The sequence below is a fragment of the Apostichopus japonicus genome, chromosome 13 (genome assembly GCF_037975245.1).
Source record: "Apostichopus japonicus isolate 1M-3 chromosome 13, ASM3797524v1, whole genome shotgun sequence".
Lineage (NCBI taxonomy): Eukaryota > Metazoa > Echinodermata > Holothuroidea > Aspidochirotida > Stichopodidae > Apostichopus > Apostichopus japonicus.
The window spans coordinates 20,989,728-21,013,793 of NC_092573.1; the positions used below are offsets into that span (position 1 = coordinate 20,989,728).

Sequence of the window (24,066 nt, forward strand, 5' to 3'; positions counted from 1 at the left end):
AACAGAGATTTTTTTCTTTATGTTTTATTGCTTACTTAAAGATTTTTTGTGTTGAACACTTTTTGAATTCAATCACCATCAGCATATGAAGATGTAGAAATTTAGTCAATGCATTCTATACTAGACATTTTATTTCTTCTCAAATTGTCAACACATCACTGATAGTCAATTGAAATCAGTGTTTGGTTCCCTGCCCTCCATGTTCTAGTCCTACCCTCTCCAATCCCCACTTTTTCTCCACACATTCACCAGCCTCTAGTTTCTGTGAAGTAGAAAGGTTTGGTTTCACAGTCCTGTTATTCTTATTGGTAAATTCATTTACTCTCTTCCTGGTTAAGCTTTGCATTGCATGCCATTGGATATATATATTTTTTTTGGACTTGACAATATATATTTTTGTTGTGCTCTTTAACCTTTCAAATTCCTTCTTCTCCAGTCTACATTTACCAGTGCCCCAGAACAGAAAGGCATTGTTTCCTTGAAAGAATTTGACAAAAGATTTTCTCCTCATTATGTAAGTCATCTTCTTATATAATACAAATGAGTGAAATGATTTGATCAGTAAAAAAAAGTTACACGTACATGGTTAAAATTACATAGTTAAAAGTAATTTCAAGTTACTGTTAGATGTAGAGTGAGTTCCTGGTAGGAAAAAATGCCAAAATGAGTTAGACAGTTGCGTTATTACTATAGTTAGATTGGGTTAATTCTATTTCTTATGAGATTTAGTCATGTGGAATAAAAAATTCTCAAAGTTTCATAAGAAAAGTAAGATTTGCCATCATATCACGTCATCCTCACTTGGATATGTTCAGGTTATTATTCATTTTTCAAACTTTGTGTAGTAGTTTTAAGGGCTTTTATGAAATATGTTACTTCGTCTGTGCAGAAACTGCTTTATATCGCTGGATAATAATTTGTCCATTTTGCATAGTATTGTTTATAATATAAATTGCTCCATGGCGGTTACGAGGAGACGGGAGATACTAACAAGTGACCAGCTGTATTAAAGGAAATGCACCAAGGCACAGGCACATTAAAGGGTGGGAAGACTTGCGCAAAAAGAAACGTCTAATGCCGGTAATCTGACCTAGTTTCGAATGAGGTGTAACAGAAGTGTTAGACACCACCATCGATCCAGAAAGTACCCACACAGCTTGCTACCATCGGTAATTAGACACTTAGTGTACAGTCAGTACATACAGCTGCAGTCAATTCCCACAGCACAGTGTACAAACAATACAGCGATGGACATCTCATGTCCAGCTAAAGATTACAAGGTATCACGTTTCATTACTGCACTGTCTGCATTTTGTAGCGACACAAACAAAAACGTCACTTGCAAGCAACAGAAAGTTATCTTTTTCAGTTGGCCGCACGCGATTTGGGATGAGTCTTCAATGCCTTTAATGTAGTGAAAGGCTTTAAGTTTTCTTATGTACTTTAGTTTCTCATCTATTCATGTTTCTTTGCTCTCCTCAGATGGACTGGGCTGTATTTGCCGTTATGACCGTGCCTCCAATCTGCATTCCATTCCTTCTTTGGTCAATGAGTAAAAGAAAATACGAATCGTCAGGAGTCACAGGAAAAACCAGAAAGAATTAAATAGTATTCAAGGAGCAGTTACTTGTGGATTAAAGTTTTGGAAGATATTAGTCAAAATCATGAACAATATGAAGGAATTGAATATTGATGGTCCAAGGTAAATTGGGTGTTAAGAGTTTTTTTAGACCTGATGTACACAACACTATATATCAAAATTGAAAGCCTGATTACGAGAGATGTTTGATACTGTTGATGAATATTGTGTTTATCTGATTGATAAACTAGAAGAATTATACGTCACTGCCTTTTCTGATATCAATAAGCAAGTTTTAGATCAGTTTCTGAATATCCAACAGTACTACAGACTATGAATTTTCTTAGATGTTCCCTTAAAAATGTGACAACATTCCTTTCAGAGAATATAATGTCACAACTACTGATATTCTTTTTACTTTTATTGATAAGTTGAAAGGGAAACCTTTGCACTAAAGGGAGCCTAATTTATAGCTTACTGGTACAGCATAAAGTTCAAACAGTATTGCTTATCAAGGGTATTGCAACGGTGGAATATCACATAAGGTATAAAACTAAAATTGTGCCATTGTTCAGGTCCCATGAAGGTGCGGTCGTACTGATTGAATATGTCCAACTTAGTTCACACTCATAATTAAGATTACACCATTCCCATCGGTTGACAGATGCCTCTTTCTGTACATAGCAATATTTAGATATTTACTAACCTACAGTATTGTGAGAATCTGATATCATTCCAAGGTCTTATGTATGATGTGACTTCTGCCTCTGAAGAATTCTGTCTCCAAAATTCATCTCCTTAAGAAAATGTTAATTTGAAAGTATATATGTCACATGACTTGAACATAAATACTTGGGTTTTCACTTTCAGATCCAATAGCCCAGTATGCAGTTATCAATAGATTTGGAGGCTAGTGAAAACTCAAAAACAATCACATTTGTGTATGATTGTGAAACTTCCCTTTAGTGAATGCAGTGTCTAATCAACTTGAAGTCACTACTTTAAAACAAAAGTAAAGCCTAATTATGCATGGTATTAGATGAAGGGAGAATTTATGCAGCAAACAGTGATTACATATCTTCCTAATTTTCATTCATTGATCCACTTGTAGCTGCTTTTTTGATGAAAAAATGCAATAAAAGGTTTTTAGAACATCTGGTTTGAGTGTTTTCTTTACTCTCTGGTTTACTTGCTTTTTATTTATTTATTTGGTGGGGGGAGGGGGTAAGGGGTTAAGTTGCTTTGAGCACACATGAGGAGGTTGCTAATTCTATTTGATATATTTGTGGATTTAACTTCAATATTGCATTCTCAAACAGGTCATGCTCTCGCAGGAAATGTGAGGGAAAAATATACTTTTAAAAACCTCTCTAAGCCTTTTGTTACAAAATTATACAAAAGTCAAAATGTAAAACCCAATAATCTATCTCACCTTCTTTGTATTGTAAATGATCAATGATAAGGCATACGGGTGTAATACTCATGTTAGGACATATTGTTTTACCTACAATGTCTTAAACTTGATATTTATCCTGAAAGCTGTTATCCCCCAAAGAATTTTGCATATCTATTTTGCTTGGGGAAATCTTTCCAATGGCCATATACTAATGCTCTGAAGAGATCCATTCTGGGAACTTATATGGATTCACCCTTCCATTCTCTTGTCCCCTCTCCCCCCCCCCCCCCATTACATTATCTTCACCTGGGCTTTGCTCTTGTTTATATTGGGAAAGGCTAATTATCTCATCTCTCTACATGTAAAGTAAGATGAGATATTGTACTTCACCCCACATCAGAAATGTGTGGATTACACGTTCAAACTTGGTGGGTATGTGCCTGACCATGTAAACTTGTGCCTGCATGATTGATGACGTCATAGATGAGGGGGTCAAAAACCCCCAAAAAATTGGTGTTTAGCCAGTTTCTGCGTGTCAGTAATGGTTCGGGTAATATCGTTTTTGTACTAATATTAAAACAAATGGATTCCATCCTAGAAAGATGGGAACCAGATGCATTCAGAAGTAACCCGTCATGGAGTAGATGATATCTGCAACTCTATGGATTGCACTCTTAAAAGAATTTTGGCTTGGAAATGCATCTACCATTTCAAGATACCAAATTCGTTGTTTTCATCACGCAAATAACAGAACTTGATCATGACAATGTAAATTATGTTTATAAATTGCTGATAGAAACATGTACACAGATACGCCTCCTGCTTAAGAATATGACAAGTTCATGATGTAATGATCAATGTTAGTCATAATATCAAAACAATATCAGACAAATCATGTTTTCAGTAAATAAATTTATACTCAAATTAACTGCAATGTTCAAATCAGTGTTGTATAAAGCGCCCTCGATTTGTGATTTCACCCTCTCCGGATCCTTTACCTGCAGCTTACGTCATATTTTCAATGACTTAACGGATTTTGTTATTGCTGGAAGTAACGTCAAAATATCTACATTGCTAAAAACAAAATCTATTAACGCAGGCTACGTATGATTTATTCTTCAATTGTACGGGTACCAGACATATGACTTCACTGCAGTACGATACTATACTCAGTATACAGTATATGTTACACCTTTTGGGCAGTAATGTGTGTACATACAGTGTTACGGTAGTTAGTATGGTAGTCATGTCCATTACGGAAAACAATTAGTCAACTTCAGATAATAAATGCTTTCTAGATCTTGATCTGACTTCAGAGGCAGAGTGTGTAAACCTCCGAATACCAAGAACTTCATGAACTTTGGAGCCATAACACATCCAAAGACCAACCATTAGTTGGCCTAACTTAGGCCAGGCAGTAGCAGCAGTATCTCTTACCGTCTCACTCTCGGTGTGAAACTTTCTGGTGGTCTACTGCAATCTAGCCTGTACTGACAATCAACCATGATGGATACCACCATGAATCATCTGATATTTTGCTTCTCGGTGTTTCTTGTCGTCTATGCACAACGTGAGTAGTACTTAGTGTGCTTGCAAGGCTAGTCAACTGTAGCCTAGGCCAAACTTAAGTTAGTCTAGGCCCGGAATCTGAAGGCTTGATTAGACTAGGGCCCAGTATACCAAGGTTAGCCTAACGTTAGTTGTAGGATGGATATAGCGAAACAATGACAACCATCGCCAAACTTTGCATGGTCTCAATCTCAATCAGCCGTAAAGCTTTTATCTTTCTTCCGGATATGGTTTATTTTTTTCCAATTGCAAAACGTGCCTCATGTAATCTATGGAAGCAACGGTACTAATTTAAAATCCGTAACATTTTTTCGACCCTCCTTCCTAACCCCTAACCCTACTTCCTAACCCTACTCCCTAACCCTAATTCCTAACCCTACTCCATAACCCTACTTCATAACCCCTATCCTTATTCTGCCGGTTCGAAGTAAGCAGCTTTCCAATTCATATGACCAGTACGGATTCTAAATTTAGGCCGAAACAACAAAGGATCAGGTGTTAGGTAAATTTGCATTAATCAGCGTGAAGGGTTTATCTCTGAATTAATATTCATTTTCACTGGCTTCTGTTGAATCCTGAAAACTATGGGATTTTTTGGGACATATTTGGTTGTGTTTTTTCATGAAAATTTGATTTGCAGGTTGGAAGACTGGTTCATATTCCAAGTGGCATTTAATATGTTTATTTTCACGTTCTTCTCCACTTCATTTCTTCATAGTGGTAAATGGTCAATCCGGTAAGTACAATGCACACTGATGTTCGTGTTCTTTTGCCATATGTAAATTTGTTACCCTTATTGAATAAGTTTCAAAATGAATTCTTTACTTTGGTTCTTGACTTTTGTTTCTAATCCATCTTCTAACAATATTGCTTTTTAGAAGAGAATGTTGCCTTGATCAGCATCTTCAGAAGCAGAAAGTACTTAGTAGTTCTATTTGATATTTGAAGAAACATTAGTGTCAACTTCTTACGAGAATGATACAGACATTACCAAATTGAACAAAAAACTCACTTAGTGTTAGCTTGAAAATTCACTTGATGTCTACTGTTACAGTGGTTATGTCATGTTTTTTTTTTCTGTTGGTGGAAGGAGGGGGTGGGAAACAAGTATTCCGATTCAAGCAAGTCTCACAATAGGTTGAATTCTACTCTATTGACCAAAATTTGAAGTATGTTTAATAAGCAATGTAAGAAAGAGTTCTGAAACTTGTTCAAGTGTCAGGGATTGTTGCACTGTGCTGTGATGTCTTCCATCCCTCTATGATTGCTGTAGTTATATCATTTCATTATACTACAGTACAGTACATCCCGGTATTTATGTCATTGGTAGAATGGAGGTGGTGGAGCAATGCAAGGTTTGATCCATGGATCAATTGACATGTATAGTATCATCAGGGCTGTTGTTACAGTATTTTCTGGACCCTCTGATGATCCAAGAAAGCTTATCAGATAGCTAACACAATCCTTTCAAATCTCCTGAGAGGAAAATCAGTCGATTTACTTACTGGTGTCGTAAATGCACCCATCCAGATGTTCTCATGATTCCATGGCCCATTGTTCTCATTTAAAAGAAAATTAACTGTGCCATCCGAACAATCACCGCAAAAATCCAGTGCAAGGGACAACATGCATATAATTCCCAAAAACCAGCTTTATAAATTTCCCCCATTATTTTAATGTTATCGATAAAATGATGTGAATCTTGCCCACAAAAATCAATTCAACATTTGTTGGGAGAAAATGTGTATTGTACAGTACACAGCCCTGTTGGTAAAATTTAGTACTTCCACTATCCTCTTGTAGTACTGTACATATATACTTATCTCTCTGTAGATGTAGAGTTTTCAAGTTTCTTTATAGCTTTCACTTGTTTCTTATATCTTTATGATACCAATTTGTTTTGGTGATGTTGCCTGATGTGTACATGTGTTAAGACATAAATGGTTAGGAACATTTTATTGTGCAGAAACTCCAGTTGCTCTTACTGTAGTTGTTGGTGTATATATTGTGGTTGTAATCCTGTTTTAACTTTTGAAGAGCATTCCAATAAACTGGAGTAAATATTTTAAAGCAAAGTCATATCAAAATATATAATAATAGTACTTATACAAGTATTGGGGTTTAAGTACCTGCAGTAGAGTGCTCAAGCCTACAGTACAACAGTACTGTCTGTTGTACTGTTAAGCACATGCAGTCAGATTCTAGCTATTTAGTTGTGTCTTAGTTTGATCAAGTACAATATTTTTTTTTTTTATCTTTACTAATAACTTACTGCTTTGGGTAAAATTGAGATTCTTAATTGCAATTGCTTTCAACGATTACTGAAAGTCTTGCTAAAAAGATGTTGACGTGTAATGTAAATTATGGCTTTAAATGTAACCAGACTTCATTGAGCTTTTTGTAGTGTACCTTTCACACTTAACTTGAGCCTGCTGTGCATTTTTGTGCAAGGGAATTGAAAAGCTCTGCAGTTGAATACAAAGCTTTCCAGTTTCCACCCATTTGGCTGGATTCATGGGTTGTTATAAGACAAGTGGATTAAATCACCAATTTTTGCCCATATGAAAGCATCTGTGTCAGAGTTGTTTACATTGTGTTCAATAATGGTATGTTTGAAAATTGTTAGGAAGAAAATGATAATATTGTCGCACTTGACTCATACATTTAATATCCTTTGTATAGCAGCACAGCACATATGGCAGTGGTAGAGTACATACAGTGTTATGACATCTAATTATCACACATACAGGGGGTATTACATGTTGAGCATGTGTAATGTACAATGTCTTCAAATTTGGTTTGTTGAATTAGTGTCAGCATGGATGTTTCAGTCTTTGAAGGAGTATTATGTCACATGAAACATGAATTGAAACGATTATTATCACTTACAGATAATGTAGACCAAACTTGAAACAGTAAAACAAGAACAAAAATATCAAAATTGTATTTTGAGACATTTACACGATTATATTCCACCCATTTACAGTAGCGGAGTTATACTTTAAACCTAAACGATATGCCGGAAATTAGGGAAATGTTTCCTCGCTTTAAGTTTAATTGCTTCGAGCAGTTTGACTCCCGAACTTTACAAGTATATAGTTCTTTCTATTTCTGGTGGAATCTGGTCAAACTGTCTATGACATCACATGACTGAAGGATTGAACTAAAGCACTGAACACAATCAGTGAGGTCGTCATCCCGCCTATCATTTTAAAGAACGTATAATGTCCTTACTATCCCAAATTCACCGTACACCATCATACAGGTAAATTGGCATTGCTAAATAGTACTAGTACTAAAGCATGAGGTTAAGTATCAGCTTAGATGCTCTCACTGGGTAATGAAACAACTATGTATAATGCCTCAATCTCATAGGTGGCTTGTATGAAGGAACATCTACTGTACACCAGTTCATAAATATTGTGGAAAAGGAGAAAATGTGAGTGTACTTTTATATACAGACCTACTGTACAGTACATACAGATATGTACCGTACACACATACAGATACACGCACATTATGTCTATAGCGTTAAATATTCAAACCTCAAATTTAGACTTTCTTTAAATCGGTTATCTCAGTCTGATGAACGGACCTGTCTGCAGAACCATCAGGGTGAATATAATTTAAACCAGCTCGTGTTTGGCACAAGTGTAGCAGGCCTCTTGATGAGACTTATTTGAAGAAGAAAAAACAGCCAAACTTTCAATTACAGTAGCAATTGAAGAACAAATCTTTGCAATGTCAGCCATTGCTCAGGGTGAGAGAGTCATATGATAAAGTTGGTACAGTACATGAATGCCAGAGTACTACTGTATGTATTGGTTCTACAGTACTGCTGCTCTAGATAGCAACATCATCATGTAAATGATTCATAGCATGTGTAACTAACCTACAGTGTCAGTACAGTTCAATAGACTGTCCCTAATTTGATAGGAATTTTTAAAGTTACTCTGTTTTCTATCATTCGGTTGCTGATTTAATTTTCTAATCATTTTTACTAAATTTTTACACTATTACAGACGACTTGGTGAATTTCTCTTTCTCCAACAGGAAATACAGAAACAATTTCCTTGCACACGGTTAGATTGTACATGTACTGTGTGCTAGATATTGAAAATGGCACTATGAATTTAGTCTGGAGCAATGATATATATTGTCAAAGCTTTTGATGAGAGCTCTAACATTCCTTCATCCATGCTTTTCAGGTATACTGTAAACTGTAATTGTAATTCTGAAATGGTTCTCCAGTGGATTTTGACATTTTACAGATGGCCCCCCAAAAAAGGCACTTTTTTCTGCCCGTGCAAAATTAAGGTTGCTTTTGTAGTAATTCAAATAAAATGCAAATTGAGAGAATTTTAGCCAGTAAAGTAGATACAGTACAGTATTTTCATGCAAGCATCTAACGTGTTGAAATTCTAGGTCTGATCACACTGTTTGAATAATTTCCATATAAATGACTTGATCAAATGTTATTCACTGCGAATTCGTAAAGACTCCTTTGTCTGTCTTAAATATCTTGAACGAATGTTCCCTTAGTGCACTACTATTTATATTGGCAAAAAGAAAGAGATGCTGGCATTTAGCCGATAGTTAGCCATGAAAGTTCATAGCATTAACAACTACACAGTCTGCAATCTGCACCAATTTTATCTGCAAAGTGGGCAAAGACTATAGAAATTACTGGACAGATTTTAAATTGATATAATGAAATTTCAAACTAATTGTTGACTTGAAATGTAGTTTGTATAGTACTATTGACAAACAATTAGTTATTCCAATGAAAAATTATTCCAATGAAAAATTTGTTTGTGACAGTAGTGTCTTAGTTCCTGGTAAAGAAGGTTCTTTGTGATGAAAATGCAATCAGTTGCACAGGGTAAGGGGGGGGGGGGGATGGGGTATGCATAGGGATTCTCAGATTTCCTTTTCTAAATTAACAACCAAACCGATTACCAATTTCTTATCAACATCAACTTTCCTGCAAAATGAACAGTGGTGGGAATTGCAGGTAATTTTAATACTGTGATGGAACATATTTAATTTCCGTTCCTTTAATATTAATGATAACTATTGAAAAGGTTGCTGGTAGCGCTACTGTAGTAAGTTCTGTACTAACAAACTTATCTATTTGCTGAAAGTTAGTCATCAGTAATGTGAGCTACATGTAATTGCTTACAGCAAGCTACTGTACAGTGTACAGAAGCTACAGTATTATATTTGTGTCTGTCTTTACAGTTCTTGCATTTTCTCTCTTTTTTTTTCTTCTTTTTTTTAAATTCAAAAATTAAAAGTTGTACTTAAAACACATGATTAAATTATATTGAAGAGATGGTATAAGTTTTGGTATGTTCTGAGCCGAGCTGGTTTAATATCAGATGCACGATAAAAATTACTGTATGTCATAACCACATTCCACGTGAGTCAATCCTGAAGGTTACTATACTGTGTGTATTGTTGTGCACATGTTCTGTATGATGGCACATGAAGTTAAAATGTTGTCTGATCCAAGAAGATGCTAATTACTGTATCTGGTAATACGCAAAAGAGCTCTTGTTTAAATTGCAGTTAATGAACTGAAAATTGAAATCATTATAAATAAATTCATTATTAAGTATGTCAGTAAATTTCTTTTGCAACTTCTATCTTTTTTATTTTTTATCACACTTGCATTTTGGTGAATTTTGTTCGTTTCGTAGTGGATAGTCTTTGGGGTAGAATAACAATCTGCTACTACTATCATAGGTATTAACTGTAGCGCTACTAATATGAACTTACTGCTTAATGCTTACAACAATAACAAATGCATTGACTGTACAGTGGGATGTTGGTCTGAACGGCAAGGCATGTATTTTAATTATGCCATGGGGAATGCAATAATAACAAGTGTAACTCTATATAAAATATAAAGGTTTGCAAGTTACATGAACTAACCCTCCTCACTCTATTCATGAATGTCTCAATTTGAACATTCATAACAACACATTATAACCTCTTGGTGACATTTAATGTCTTAAAAAGCCCTGAAGGGGAAATCCCGAAACCTGATTTTGGGATGATTGCCCACTTTTCTTTGAACATCATAAGAAATCAAAAGAGACAATTTCTTTTTTCTTCAGATACGACAAAGGAAGCACATGTATATAATAAATAATAGATCTATTGAAGCATTTGCAGGGAAAAGTTGAGAGATCAAATTTTGTGTACTGTACATAGCAGTTTTGGGTGCTGATTTTATTTTTCCTATATACATGTTTCTAATAACTATGTTTCCCATGCTGAAAAATTACTACACATTTTTGCTCTTTTTAGCAATTAGACCATTTTCACTTTAGTTTATATAATGGGATACCAGATAGGGTATTCCCTGATTTGGGACAAAATTTGTTACTTGTTGGTTGAGACCTCCAAGATGTTCTGCGATAGTATACAGTACTGTATGCCTGGTAGTTTTTTATCTCTGAGTAGTCAATCCTTTGTTATCTTGAATATATATGCAATTTCTATTTCCCCCATATACACAATAGGGCTGCTAACACCAGGGGCCCAACCCCACCTACTCCCCCAGATATTTTTCAGAACAAATGCTTTCCATCCAGTGCTTCTACAAAACCGAGCATTGGTCGTGATGCATGTACTCTCCCCCCCCCCCCCCCCGTTCCTACCCCTTTGCCAATCTCAAACTTGTCTTCAGATACCTGCACTATGAATAAATTCCAAGATATGAATTACTATAGGTAAGACAGAACAACTGTCAAGTGTTTTATATTCTAACTCTAAAGATCTAACCTATCTAAAGATAAATGAGGCATTTCGCATCCACTTCGTACTGTACGTGGATTGCTTCACTGAATATTTGAACAGTTTGTTAATTGAAAATCAGAATTGTTCCGATACAATATTCAACTGAAATCATTGTTAATGTCAATGTCATCAACATTTCAACTGGCTATAAAATGAAGTGGAGAATTTAGCTGGTATGTGAATAACCAATTTTTCAAAAACTAATACTACTGTATATATGTATGTATGTATGTTTTTAAACTGTTATATGTATTTTGGTGTTTTGCAGTTTTCCAGACAACAGCATGAAACAAAGTTGGAGACTCAGAACTGTGTTATTAAAAGCATGTGTTGTTAGTACTGTACAGTACATATGGGGAAGAATCCTGTTTTGACCTTTTTCCATAGACTTGTTTTTTTTCCCCTGCTGGTTTTGACTTCTCCATGTAACATGGCCTATTTTCACTATACAGAAGAATGTGTGTGTACCCATTTTAATGTTTCATTTTCTTTCATTTTTGCATTTTTACTATTAAATCTCATTTATATCTAGGACAGGCACAGGTATGGTGGAAACAAACAGTGTACAATGTCAAAGCACATTGTTAGGGTCTGTGGGTCTCAGAGCTAATGTAAAATCCATGTATCCACTGTGTATCAACATTCCACCCTCTGGGAATCCATGGAGATGGCACGTTCCTTTAGTGTCGGACCTCACTTAATTCACAGACCCTTCCCCAATGTATTTTCTACACATTCAACAGATTTGGCACATTAGGCTGCAGTACATTTTAGTTGTAAGAACTTAGCTGCTACGTACAGTAGTGCACAACTAGAAGCAAAACTTGAATTGAGCAGTACTGTGTAGAAATGTATGTATCTTTATACAGTATTAGGAAACCTAGCCCCCTAATCCTTTGAGCATGGACTTTGACCGTTATAATAGCTTTCAAACTCAAGCAAGAAGAAATGCTGTGGCAGTTGTGAACGTTAGAATGCGAAGGGTCAAAGGTTACACATAATTAGGCCTGGGGTTGGGTTTTTTTTTTTTTTGGAGAGAGAAGTATGAAATACTTTCCTACTTGGCCTCTTTCTCCTCCTCAAGGCTGAGACAGAATTGTCATGTGGTCATGCTGAGAGTTAAGGTAAAACTATAAAAATAAATATAATTGCATGCAGGTTTTTTTTGGGCATTTGCCTCAAGTTCAATAAGTAGAGGCTCGTCATGTCAGGGTGTAAGAGAAAGGTAGTAGTACCAGGAGGGTTATCACAGTTCTCATTCCAAACAGTGTAGTGGTAAATTGTGTAGAGGGAGAGGAGGGGGGAGGGAGGGGGGAATGGATTGGTAGGAGGAATGATCTCATTATCTCATGATCTCACTTGCATGTATCGATTCTACATGTGTTGTGTGGATATGAATGAGTTGCCGGGTAGAATCCAATAGGACCAGTACTGAACCTCAGAAATATTTACCTTGGGAAGAGCTTTTGATGTTTAAGTATTATTGATAATCTTGAATTATTGTAGCTAATATTTAAAGTTCTGAGTCCTTCTATCCAGCTAACCTTTGATAAATACCCAATGTGGTACACTGCACAGCTCAGACTTGCATACTGTATGTCCAGATTGCACAAGAAAGGAATAAAGTATTGATCTCAAAGCTTATTTTGTGTTTGGAGCTCATTATGATTGCAACATTAAAGCAATAATATGTTAAATGTAATGCAGGGGAAGGGGTTGGAGAAGGGAAGGAAGGGGTGGGAGAAGTATCTTGTTTACTCACCTTATTTATCCAGTGAAAAGTATAAATTTTCAATCTCGAATTTGTGTTAAAGTTGCTAGTAACATGATTTTTTGGGGAAAAGGAGGAGAAAACATACCATGTTACTTTAAATACACCTAAATCGGGCAAAAATATTGAAAGGATCCACAAACACTAACATGGTTCCTTTTGTGTAGTTGATCAAATGATAATGGTTATATTACTAACCTTTAAGGAGCACCATACATGGATGTAACCAAATAGTTCACCTCTTGTAGTCTAGATATGAGCCTAAATTAAGGTGACCATATTTGCGTGACTGGAATCAGGGACATTTATTGCGTGACTGATATGGGGGGAGGGTTTTTTTGGGGGAAATTTGTCAAGTAGCTAAGGTGCTTAGATGTAAAATGGTGATACTTAGAAGCACTTTTTAAATCAATTTTATTTTCAAAAATGTAGCTTTTTCTTAGATGAAATTTACTTACTTTACGTAAGATTGCTAGTCTAGATTGATCTAGCATACTCCACTTAACACTGGCCCACCTGAAATACTGGTTAGTTCCATTCTGCGACTGCAAACTTGACTAAATGTTTATTTTTACAATTATTTTACTAATAATGTGGGATATTTTCGAAATTCCTGAACATTTTGACGAATCGGGGACATTTTCGGGGACATTTGTTCACCGGGGACAGCACACTGTAATCGGGGACTGTCCCCGATTTTCGGGGACCTTATTTTCGGGGATCTGGTCACCTTAGCCTAAATGTGAGTTTATTTTGTAAGCACTGTGCATCTTTCAAAAGTACCCAGCTTTAAAAATATGAACAGCAGGATCAAACTTCACTATTATGTTACTTTTGAGTCCAACAACAATCTTGAATTCTGTTCATCTTTTCCCCTCCGGCCCCCCCCCCCGGTCATCCCTCCCATCCAAAACAAGGATAATTTCCTCTGCACAGTTACTAACCATGCGTGCTGCCACAATACTCACAGTGTAAATTATTTTGAAGTTGCTTAAACTATATATATATACACTGACATAATGAAACTGACAGAAATGAGTAATGTCACATGTATCACTTGTGGAACAGATCAAAGGACCACTTATACTTATGATCTCAATCTTCAAGATGTTCCTGTACAAACTGAGATATCAGACCCTCCCTCCACCTCCTTTCCCCCACCCCACTCCTTGAAAACTAGTTGAAAAGGAGTAACGTCGTGTATCATTTGTCGAACTGATCAAAAGGCCAAAAATGCTTATGATCCACCATCTTTAAATATGTTCTTGTCAAAACTGAAATGTCATTTATACTTTTAATAACACTTGGTTCCTTACTGCATGTATATACACTACATGTGCTACACTTATATAGTGTTGACATGAAAGGTTTGTTCTGTTCAGTGCAAGGTATTTAGCCTAAATGTTTCAAAGAAGAAATTATTGCAGAATGGTTAAATTTTCATTTCTTTGATTAAATATAGGCTAAGAAAAATATCAATTTGAGAATAATAATGAAAGAGATCTTCTCTCTGTTTTTTGCCAATGTCATGATTCTACGATCAAATAATGACATCACCAACATGTGATGTTTTCACTTCCTGTCATTATAGAGTTTACAGGAAGTTTATCAGGATGTTTGGGTATTTTTCTTCTCTACAGTTGAGTGGAAGTTTCAATTTTCATGAACAAAGGTAACATGGTTTGTTTGGAACTGGAGCTCTATGGCACCTTTTTGGAGAGTTTCTCCACTGTCTCCAGTCTCATATGACACATTATTTGGAAACAAAGAGCATAATGTACCAACAATCACAAATGGCAAAGTACAGTTTTAGGTATAGGAAACTTTATTATCCCATTTTTGTTTTTCAAATATGGATGTTTTATTGCCCAGGGCAGTCTGTCAGCTAAAAGCAGCAGTTTCTGAATCACAGTTTAGAAAAATGTGTAGGGCTTTAGCTTTTTACATATATCTGTATATTTTTATTTGCTCGATCAACTGCTGTCAATTTTAAAACCAAACTAGGTCATTTGTGACAAACTTCTTGCAGTTTAGCGATAAATCATCACACTCAAGATTATGCCTCATGATACGCACAGTAGTTTTTTTGCACAACAGTTTTCTGCACATGGTGTGCGTTCAGTATTAATATATTGACATATAATGTAAGATTTATTGTACTGCACTGCAAATGTGCATGCGCTGTTCAGTGAGTGTGACTTTATTCATGTTCTGTGAAGTGCTGTGCTGTGGTAAAGATCCTTTGGCTATAGGATTTGATGTGGCAGTTTTCACACATTACATTATATCATGTATCTCACATGTAGAGTTTGTTTTCATTGTTACGATGGAGTTGCACCCGATCTTTATTTATTGCGATGAGTAAATAGGGTTTACAGACTTAGGCTTCTAGATACAGCAACAATGACTATTAAGGTTTGCATACATGTAATTCATTCATTGCATGCATTTCCAGTGTGTCAAAGGTACTCTACATACTGTACCAGTAGTAGTAGTAGTAGTATTGGTGGTAGTGGTAGTAGTAGTGGTAGTGCTGGTGGTGGTGGTGGTAGTAGTAGTAGTAGTAGTAGTAGTGGTAGTAGTAGTAGTAGAACATTGCTGTTCAATGTGTACAACATTTTTAGATTTTTGTTGGTGGATGTAATCTTATAGCTTATACGGTAGTTCGCTAATATTGTGTCATTGTAAATAATTTGAGTACAGTAGTGTTAACTTATGGTAGTGTTCATTATTTTAGATGTTTCTGTCGTAAGGTATCATCCATATTATCACAAGCATTTGATTAACTCCCAGCAAACAGGAAGGGTTTAGAGTTTGAAAATATTAAAACTGATGACATACAGTAAAGTATGTAATTATGTATTCATGTATTGAAAAAATCATTATTTGAATGGAGGGATCCCTGTTACATTATGTGTTGTATGATCTGATATGATGTGATACATTATATGAGATGTCATATCATATGGTATGCTATGATCATGGTTTATAGTATGATATTAATTATAATAAAATTTTATTATAATTTGGTACGGTATGTATATGGACATGGACACTTTGAACAGCAGTCTCTTAAGTTTGTTCTCGATACAGTACTTGATTTTAAATCCCAAAATAGTCCACCAGCATCTCTTGTGAAGTTGTTTCTATTTTTTTTAAATTGAAAGCTTTTCACTTTGCTTTAGTAAAATTGAATGTGATTAGTTCTTGGTATAGACAATTTCAAGATGTGAAGAAGAAATGTTGACAATTGAAACAAAATTTATTAATCACTCATTACTCATACTCCTTACCTTTTGTATATTTGTTGGAGGAGGTAGAAAAGTTTGAATAATCAAACTCCCAAGTAATGCAGTCTAAAGAACATGATTTCTGAATATTCAGTGAGAATGTACTGTAGATCCATGTTTGTAGCTATTTCTCAGGGAATAGCTTATCCAGTGTCACCTTGCAAAATGCTATGCCAAATGGGCAAATCGCTATACAAGTGAAAAGATGTATATAGCCGTTCCTTCAGGACTGCAGGAACCAAAACTGTATTTATACAATAATCTGAGACCAAATTCAGAGACTTTCAAACTTTTTTTTTTTTTTTTTTCCCCATCTCTCTTATTGACTCATTTGCATTTATACAAATAGACACGATAATTTTGTGAGTTCTTTAGTATTACAATACAACTCAATCATTGCCTAACAATTTATTATTTTCTTATCTTTAGTTTTAATAGTACATAACAATATCAATACAGTGCAACCGCAGAGACAAAACGTACAATAATACTATTCAAATAAAACGATTGCGACTTGCACAACGTTGAGAAGCAAAACACTATGAAGAAGAAAGACAGAGGGACAGAGACTTTCAAACTGCTGCACAAAATTTGAACACTAGTTATATTATTCCCAGGTACTGCAGGAGTTTCATTTTTGCAACGACTTATAAAATTGTACGGGAAAAAAAGAAAAAAATCATCGAGAGAGCGAATATTTGTCATTCGTTAATTGTTCAATATCGTACATGTGGACTTGTACATATCATGTTTTAAAACCGATGTAAAAATCAAAAAGGCCTTTAGCTCAAGTAGGCTTACTGTACATGCATATCTCTTTTTATATTCATGTGAACATAAATTTATACAGTATATATCAGTTCTAAACACTGCAAATAGTACCAGCAATTCAGTTCTCATTCACAGAATGGGAGGTCATACCAGTATGAATTAACACTTTAGGGAGGCTTTACATCGTTTGATGTATATATATACTGTACTACACTTCTTTAGCTAGATAAAGTGAGCATATAGGTACCCGCTGTGCCTTTATCTTTGTCATTCTTCCGAACAAATCGACCGTACTTTAATATGCGATATCACTGTCAGTTGTTCAATTTAAATTTACAGTACAGTGTGCGCATCATGGACAGTGCTTACTTGTATAGATCCCATGTGGTGATCACATTGTGCAACTAAAGGTCACTTAGATATGGGGGGGGGGGAGTTTGATCAATTGTGGAGACATACACACTTAAAGGTCTGCTGTATAGACCCTCACTATAGCACGCTGTCATGGACAAGTTTCTTGAGATTACGTAATCGACCTGCCTTGGTCGTATAATCATGGAGGTAAAAACAGACCCTCCATGGTATACTGACCTCTTGTCTTGCAATTTGTCTGCAACGCCTGCCACATATTTTTTCCTGTTTGAGGGTCTTTGTGTGAACGCTGTATGATTAACTACACTGTAGACATGAACATATTTCCACATAGTGTATACACGATGAACCTTATGGTGTTAAGAAGCTATGCAGGCTAATTGTAGAACCTGAGGTCGATTTACGACCGTGGTACTATAGGTCGATTACGTAATTACAAAACTTTCCTACTGTATCTCTAGCGTGCTATAATTGGAGCAGGGAGTTGTCCATAACAATTCCCTGATTATAGCCAATAAAGCAGAGCTTTAAGTATGCTGAATGCAACATGGATCATGGTCAACAGTGTGTGTAAAGTACAATGAAATATATATATATATATATATGCAATGAAGAATGCTCTTGCTTTTTGTGAAGGTCCATATAAACATGGAACTTCTTCGTGGAATATTGCAAACAATTACAGTAAGTTCATACTCTTGTCTCCATCCCTCATATCGGTCAAAAAGATTCTTTTCCGACCCTCCGGCCTTATCCTTAACCACCCTTTGAAATCTGAACTTCTCATCTTCATCTAGGGTAACCTTCCTGATCCTAAAACATCTTCACCATTTTCTCCTTTCAGTCTAACCCTAATCCTAAGAAACTTCCTTTATTTGTCATCTGATCTTGATCTTCATGCAAACATCCCTATAGCAACCCTCCTCAACCTACGTACAGTAAGCAAGGGAGGGCTCTTGAAGGAAACAATGACTTAAACAAACAGAACGTGCTATGTCGCTCTTCATGAACTAATTACATGTATACATTTACAGTGCTGTACAGTACCTGATTTTAAGACCCTCCTACAATATAGGCTGTATGCTGTTTACATTAGATGTCCATCATAATCAAAGCTACTGTATACTGTACGTAGATCTATGATGTCATGTGGTTTACTACCAACATATATACTGTACAGCACTGTATACTGCATAATACATATGGTATATACCGTATTACCATACAATATCCATTCCCTACAAGAAAGGTTACCCTCACTTATATTCATTTGCCTGAATACTGGACTGTACTGTATTTGGAGATAGCATTTGGAGATACAGTAGCTTATCTATAATGCCAGGTACAGTAGAGTAGCTTGCTTGCAGTCTATACCCCAATTTTTATTATTTTTTGTTTTTTCTCTTCTATTGTCAGTACTATGAAATAAGATCTGTATGATATTCCGTTAGTTTTATGAACCTGGTGATTTTGTTTCAACTGATATTGTCATCTGAGCTTGTGAGCTATGAGTTGACTATTGATTGGGGATATATATATTTGATCTCATTCAGTAGCATGATCAAAATGGAGGCCACTTTTTTAAGGCCAAGAATTACTTTGTCGGCTCTATAGAGCTCTGTATAACGATAGAAAAGCCTGGTTGTAGCAGGATTATATAAACCCGAAACCTTTTGATGGCTGTCATGTACAGTATATATTAAAGTTGCATTTTTCATCGGTTGGGTCAGTTCTATGTTCCACTCCAACAAAGACATGTCAATTTATTCTAACATAATTGGATGACCGCTCAGTGTAAACCGCATGCTCCGACAGTACATCAGGGGGAAATTTGTAACAATTGTCCGAGATGACCAAATTTTTCTTTCCATAGCATTGTGGTATACAATATATATATGACAATTGTCTAATGTACAGAATTTTGTTATTAAAATATATATTAAGACACAATGACAAATCGCTATATGGTGACACACGAGATGTGACATACTGTAAGCTCTGTACAGAGTGATTACAGTTTAGCTACAGTAGTCTATGAAGACAGCCAAACATGATGAACAGGGTCATAAGAAGTATGTTTCAGTACATAGCAAGATGAAATGAAAAATAGTCAAAGTTTTACACACTTTCATTTAGACATACAGTATATACTGTACCTCTGTATGGAGATCTATTGAAGTTAAGCTAGTCTATGAAAAAAAGCCAAATTGTAACACATCATGCATTATGACATACAAGTAGTGTACTGGTTTAAGTACCTAGGTTTAAGTACGAAGCAAGATGCTATGCAAAATTTTGACAAACGTGCAAAAGATGTACTGTAGGGCAGGTCTTGAACCATGAGTTTACCTTAAGAAACCTTGTACAGAAATGACGAAGATAAATAGAAAAACAAACAAATTTGAATTTGACTGTTGGTAAAGAAAAATAATGTAACATGCTCATCAACATAGGATAGTATTCATGAGAAAGAGTTGATTACTCCAAGATTAATTTTGTTTAGAAATTTGATAAAGTACATACTAACATATGTGTGTTATTCAGTGTAACTCAAATCATGAATGGGTTTAATATTAATACAGGATTTTTTCAAATCCTCAAGAAATATGCAAAAAATTAAATTATTCCTTTATGACTGTTGTTAGGATCAGGAATAGCTACTGTAGCTCTTTTGATAAAGTTTGCATGTTAGAATCAATACATAAAAATTCAATCTAATTATCTACAGTACAACACTTTTTATGCAACATAAAATGTTCAATCATCTTTAGCAAGCTCTCAAGTAGAAAGCAATATCACACACAGATATCCACTCTACTGTTATGACACAGAGAAGTGCCCCCTAACCATTACATTACCATCAACATTTAACACACACCATGTCAGTGTATATGCCTGCATGTCTAACTAGCATTCATACTGGTCACGACTTAGATTCATCCAAGGATAGACGAAGATCCGCCAGTCAAAAGAGCAGGCAAAGTTAAATTAGCGTCTCTGCGAAACCTCACACTGATTGGATATCGAACGTGTGTGTGATACTTGGGGTTAGTCTCCTGTGCAAAGAACATGCTTTTTGGCATTTGCACAGTTTTCATTGTGGTACTGTTAGATCTAGCATATCATGATTATGGATTTAAAGCTATATATATATATTAATAAATATTTATTATATATCTACATATATCAAATTACACTGCGAAGGGAAACAATGAAACAGATAGGTTTCCAGAATGTTAAGTATATGGAACCATATTATTTTAACTCTTTGATAACCTGGAGTTACATGTCTCAAATTCATAAAACTGCAGATCTGTGAATATTAAAAAATTAAAACAAAATGACATAAAGTATAGACAATCTAACTGTGCATTTTGTTAATTGAATTAAATTGTGTATAAATTTACAACTTCCATGTGTGGTACTGGTTTTTTGTTTTGATTAAATTAAAGTTGGAGGACTTCATTATTTCAAGCTAGACTCTCATGCTGGTGTTTTTTCCCTGCTGTATTAAACTGTACTTACCCTCTTCTAGCATGCAAGATCCTTGGGGCACAAGATGGATCACTTTAATGTGTTTTGGACTTTTGGTTATATTTGTTTAAATTTTTTGGGACAAAAAGAACATAGGAAACTTTTTGTTTAGTTTCCAAAGCAAACATCACCAATTATATGTCTTTGCATACAGTTTTTTTTATAGTAGATCTGCTTAGCTCAATGGCAGACCTATTGAAGTCTACTTTGCTGTTAAAGAATTGGGACAAAGTCCTTGCGATTATATTTTGTTCAGCTAATTTACTAGCGGGTTACCCATTTCGAGGTACAGTAAGAATAAGATAGCATATTTGTTTTAAAAAACTTGTGAGGTCAGATATTATTCACTATGTCATATTTTGTCACTATGTCACAATTAATTCACATATGTCATATTTTTAGTATTTTGTGAAAATTTCGAGAATTTCATAATTTGATTTATTTCCTGTAGCTTTGGTTAGAATTGGGTGGAAAGTTTAGGACCAGATGGGATTCACTGTTTCACTTGATACAAACTTCTAGCAATGTCATTATGTAGAAGAGACAATGTACCAGCAAATGTTATCACCTTTTGCTTGAAAATTCCATCATGAAAAAAGTCTGTAAAAAAGCTAGCATTCTGTTTCCTCTGCTCTCCCCCAAGGAAAGAATCTTCAGTTAGAGTAAAATGGTGGGCCATAGAACGACACATTGTGTGGAAGAGAAAGATAACGTTTAGAGAAATTTTGACATGCTTTAGATTACCATTAAGCAAGACCAAAGGTTGTTGAAACATTTTGTAGGCTACTGTAGTTATCAAGACATTCACAATTTTGAAAGGTACGTTAGTGTTTAGGAGTTTTGCCAATGGGTTATCAGTGGCAACCAGAATAATGTATTCTGGGCTCATTGATGCAATATTGATCATGCTGTTATTGAAAGTAAAGGTTCTCCCAACCTTCATGCAATGTGCAAGTTTTTTTTTTTTTTGGAAGGGGGGTTGGGTGGGGGGTGGTGTGGGGAATATTGTAAGTAGATGCTTCAGGTAAAGGGGCTGCTAAAAAATTGTCAAATTGCAAATTCCTATTGAAGGCTGTAGGACCTTCATCCCCCTTTCCTCCCTCACTTTATTAACACGGCTAACATTTAACAATGCCTTACTACTGTACCATGGAGTCATTAACCTGACTCTTGTGTATGAGTTGACCATCAAACAGATTGTATACATGTACAGTATATGCTATGGAATGCATTTTAACAAAACAAGTGATTCTTCAGCGCAAACTAAGTTGTTTAGTTCTTATAAATGTGTATACTATCGCGAAACATCTGTGACACGTCCCCAGTGAAACTTCAGTCAAAGGTCATCTGTCTTCTCCACAAATATGCTAGAAAGCCTGCTTTCTGGTCACACACATTTCTGATTTGAGGCTAGCATGCAACATTACTTTACCACTACTGAAGCTGCCAATTGTAAGCATTTTTCCAAATTCTCAGACACGTTATTGTCTGATGTTAACACGCTTCAAGGTGTCTGTGTGGGGTCGGAACCTTCAGAAAAGTACTTTTTGATAACAACAATCTCAGATGACCTTTATGTACTGTACTTTTGAGGAAAAAGACAAAAACGAAATCAGCCTTTGTTCACCTAAAGTTAAAAAGATAAAGTTGAAGCTTACAGTCTTGTACTGTACTGAGGACAAGGCCTTCTCACACGACTTTACAACACTTAAACCCCTGGTCATTCGTAACTTGTCACACCTACCTATGTAAGTGTACACAATACAAATTGTCGCTCCCATGACATTCAGTGTGCCACATCTACATCATGTCCTCACGGGGGCACTTGCTGTAGGGGGGGAGGGGGAGGCAGCTGGGAACCGGTGCATGCAACTACATTTACAGGTCTCAGGTCCCCTGTTACACATCTTGGTGAAGAGAAGCAATCCATGGAGATACAGCAAAGTGCCATGCCCCAAGGACATAATGTAATGATCTGGCCAGGGCTGGAACCTGTAAATACTTAGATCACAAGTACATCGCCTTTCCATTTGACCAAAATGTTCCACCTACAGTAGGCCTGATTGCAGGTGTAACAAGTCTAGTCTATTTCTTGAAATGAGGAAAACCTTGCTGTAGTTTTGTCAGCAAGTCTTGTCAAACATTTTGAACAAGTACAACATGTACGAGTGTAATATTGATCACACCAAGAGGCCGGGGTAGATTTTCTCAGCAAAGGAAGTTTAATCATGAGCGAGTTCTTTATTAAATAACGATTCAAGCCATAACATTTTTGCAACCGGATAATTTTTCATAGTTCTAATAAACTAAAGAGTTTGAGAATTTTCAACATCTTTCAACTCTACTTACAGTTCGTTTGAAGTGAGTGAACTATATAGCTAAGTTGCAGTGAAATCTACATCGTCATGCGGTTTTATAACGTCAAACAACTATGAAAAATCTCTCAAAGCTTTCTTGACTCAGAAAGCAGCTTTAAGTAGATAATTTGCATTGGAAAGTTTTCATGGTCATAACCTGAAATATTTATATATAAACCACCTTTTTTTGTTGTGGATTTTGGATGGTTTGGTGGGAAGGTTGCAATGCTTTATTCCATTGAATCTCTTTAGAAATGGATTCTGTCTCTTTACAATAGTAGAACTGCTTCAAAGGAGCTCTTATCTCTGTAAATATGACTAAAAGTTTTGTACTGGAAGCCAGTATGTACAGTACGTTTTTCTCCTAAAATACACGCAACATTCGGAATTAATAATGAGTCTCAAAGAAAATTAACTATTTGCATGATAACGATGGTAGTTAGAGGAAGATTTTTGATGATTATTGGAGTGTATACAGTATTTAAACATTGGCATTGATGGCTGAAGGTTCTGCCAACTCAGTATTGTCATTTACTTATATCCCCTCCCCTCCCCCTCTCCCCTCTACCCTCTCCCCTCTGTAAATGCGCTCACACGATGTGTTGTTTCAGTGTATTGTT

General features: G+C 35.7%; 2 protein-coding genes across 7 annotated transcripts in view; both read left to right on the top strand.

Annotated features, from left to right (window-relative positions):
• The window catches only part of LOC139978679 (translocon-associated protein subunit beta-like), an 86,222-nt gene extending 83,491 nt beyond the window's left edge, over window positions 1-2,731 (top strand). For all 4 annotated transcript variants that reach the window (XM_071989079.1, XM_071989081.1, XM_071989080.1 and 1 more), the window contains exons 4-5: window positions 437-514; window positions 1,483-2,731. In XM_071989079.1, the coding sequence (XP_071845180.1) occupies window positions 437-514; window positions 1,483-1,605 (201 nt within the window). In that variant the 3' untranslated portion in view covers window positions 1,606-2,731. The remainder of the gene's footprint in view (window positions 1-436; window positions 515-1,482) is intronic.
• A 1,375-nt stretch (window positions 2,732-4,106) lies between these two features.
• LOC139978674 (basigin-like) overlaps window positions 4,107-24,066 on the top strand; it is a 32,519-nt gene continuing 12,559 nt past the window's right edge. For 2 of the 3 annotated variants that reach the window (XR_011796991.1, XM_071989065.1), the window contains exons 1-2: window positions 4,107-4,545; window positions 5,263-5,280. Coding sequence is in view for 2 of the 3 variants with exons in the window: in XM_071989065.1 (XP_071845166.1) it covers window positions 4,479-4,545; window positions 5,263-5,280 (85 nt within the window). In the remaining variant the exon portion in view is untranslated. The remainder of the gene's footprint in view (window positions 4,546-5,262; window positions 5,281-24,066) is intronic. The other variant, XM_071989066.1, reaches the window with a different exon arrangement.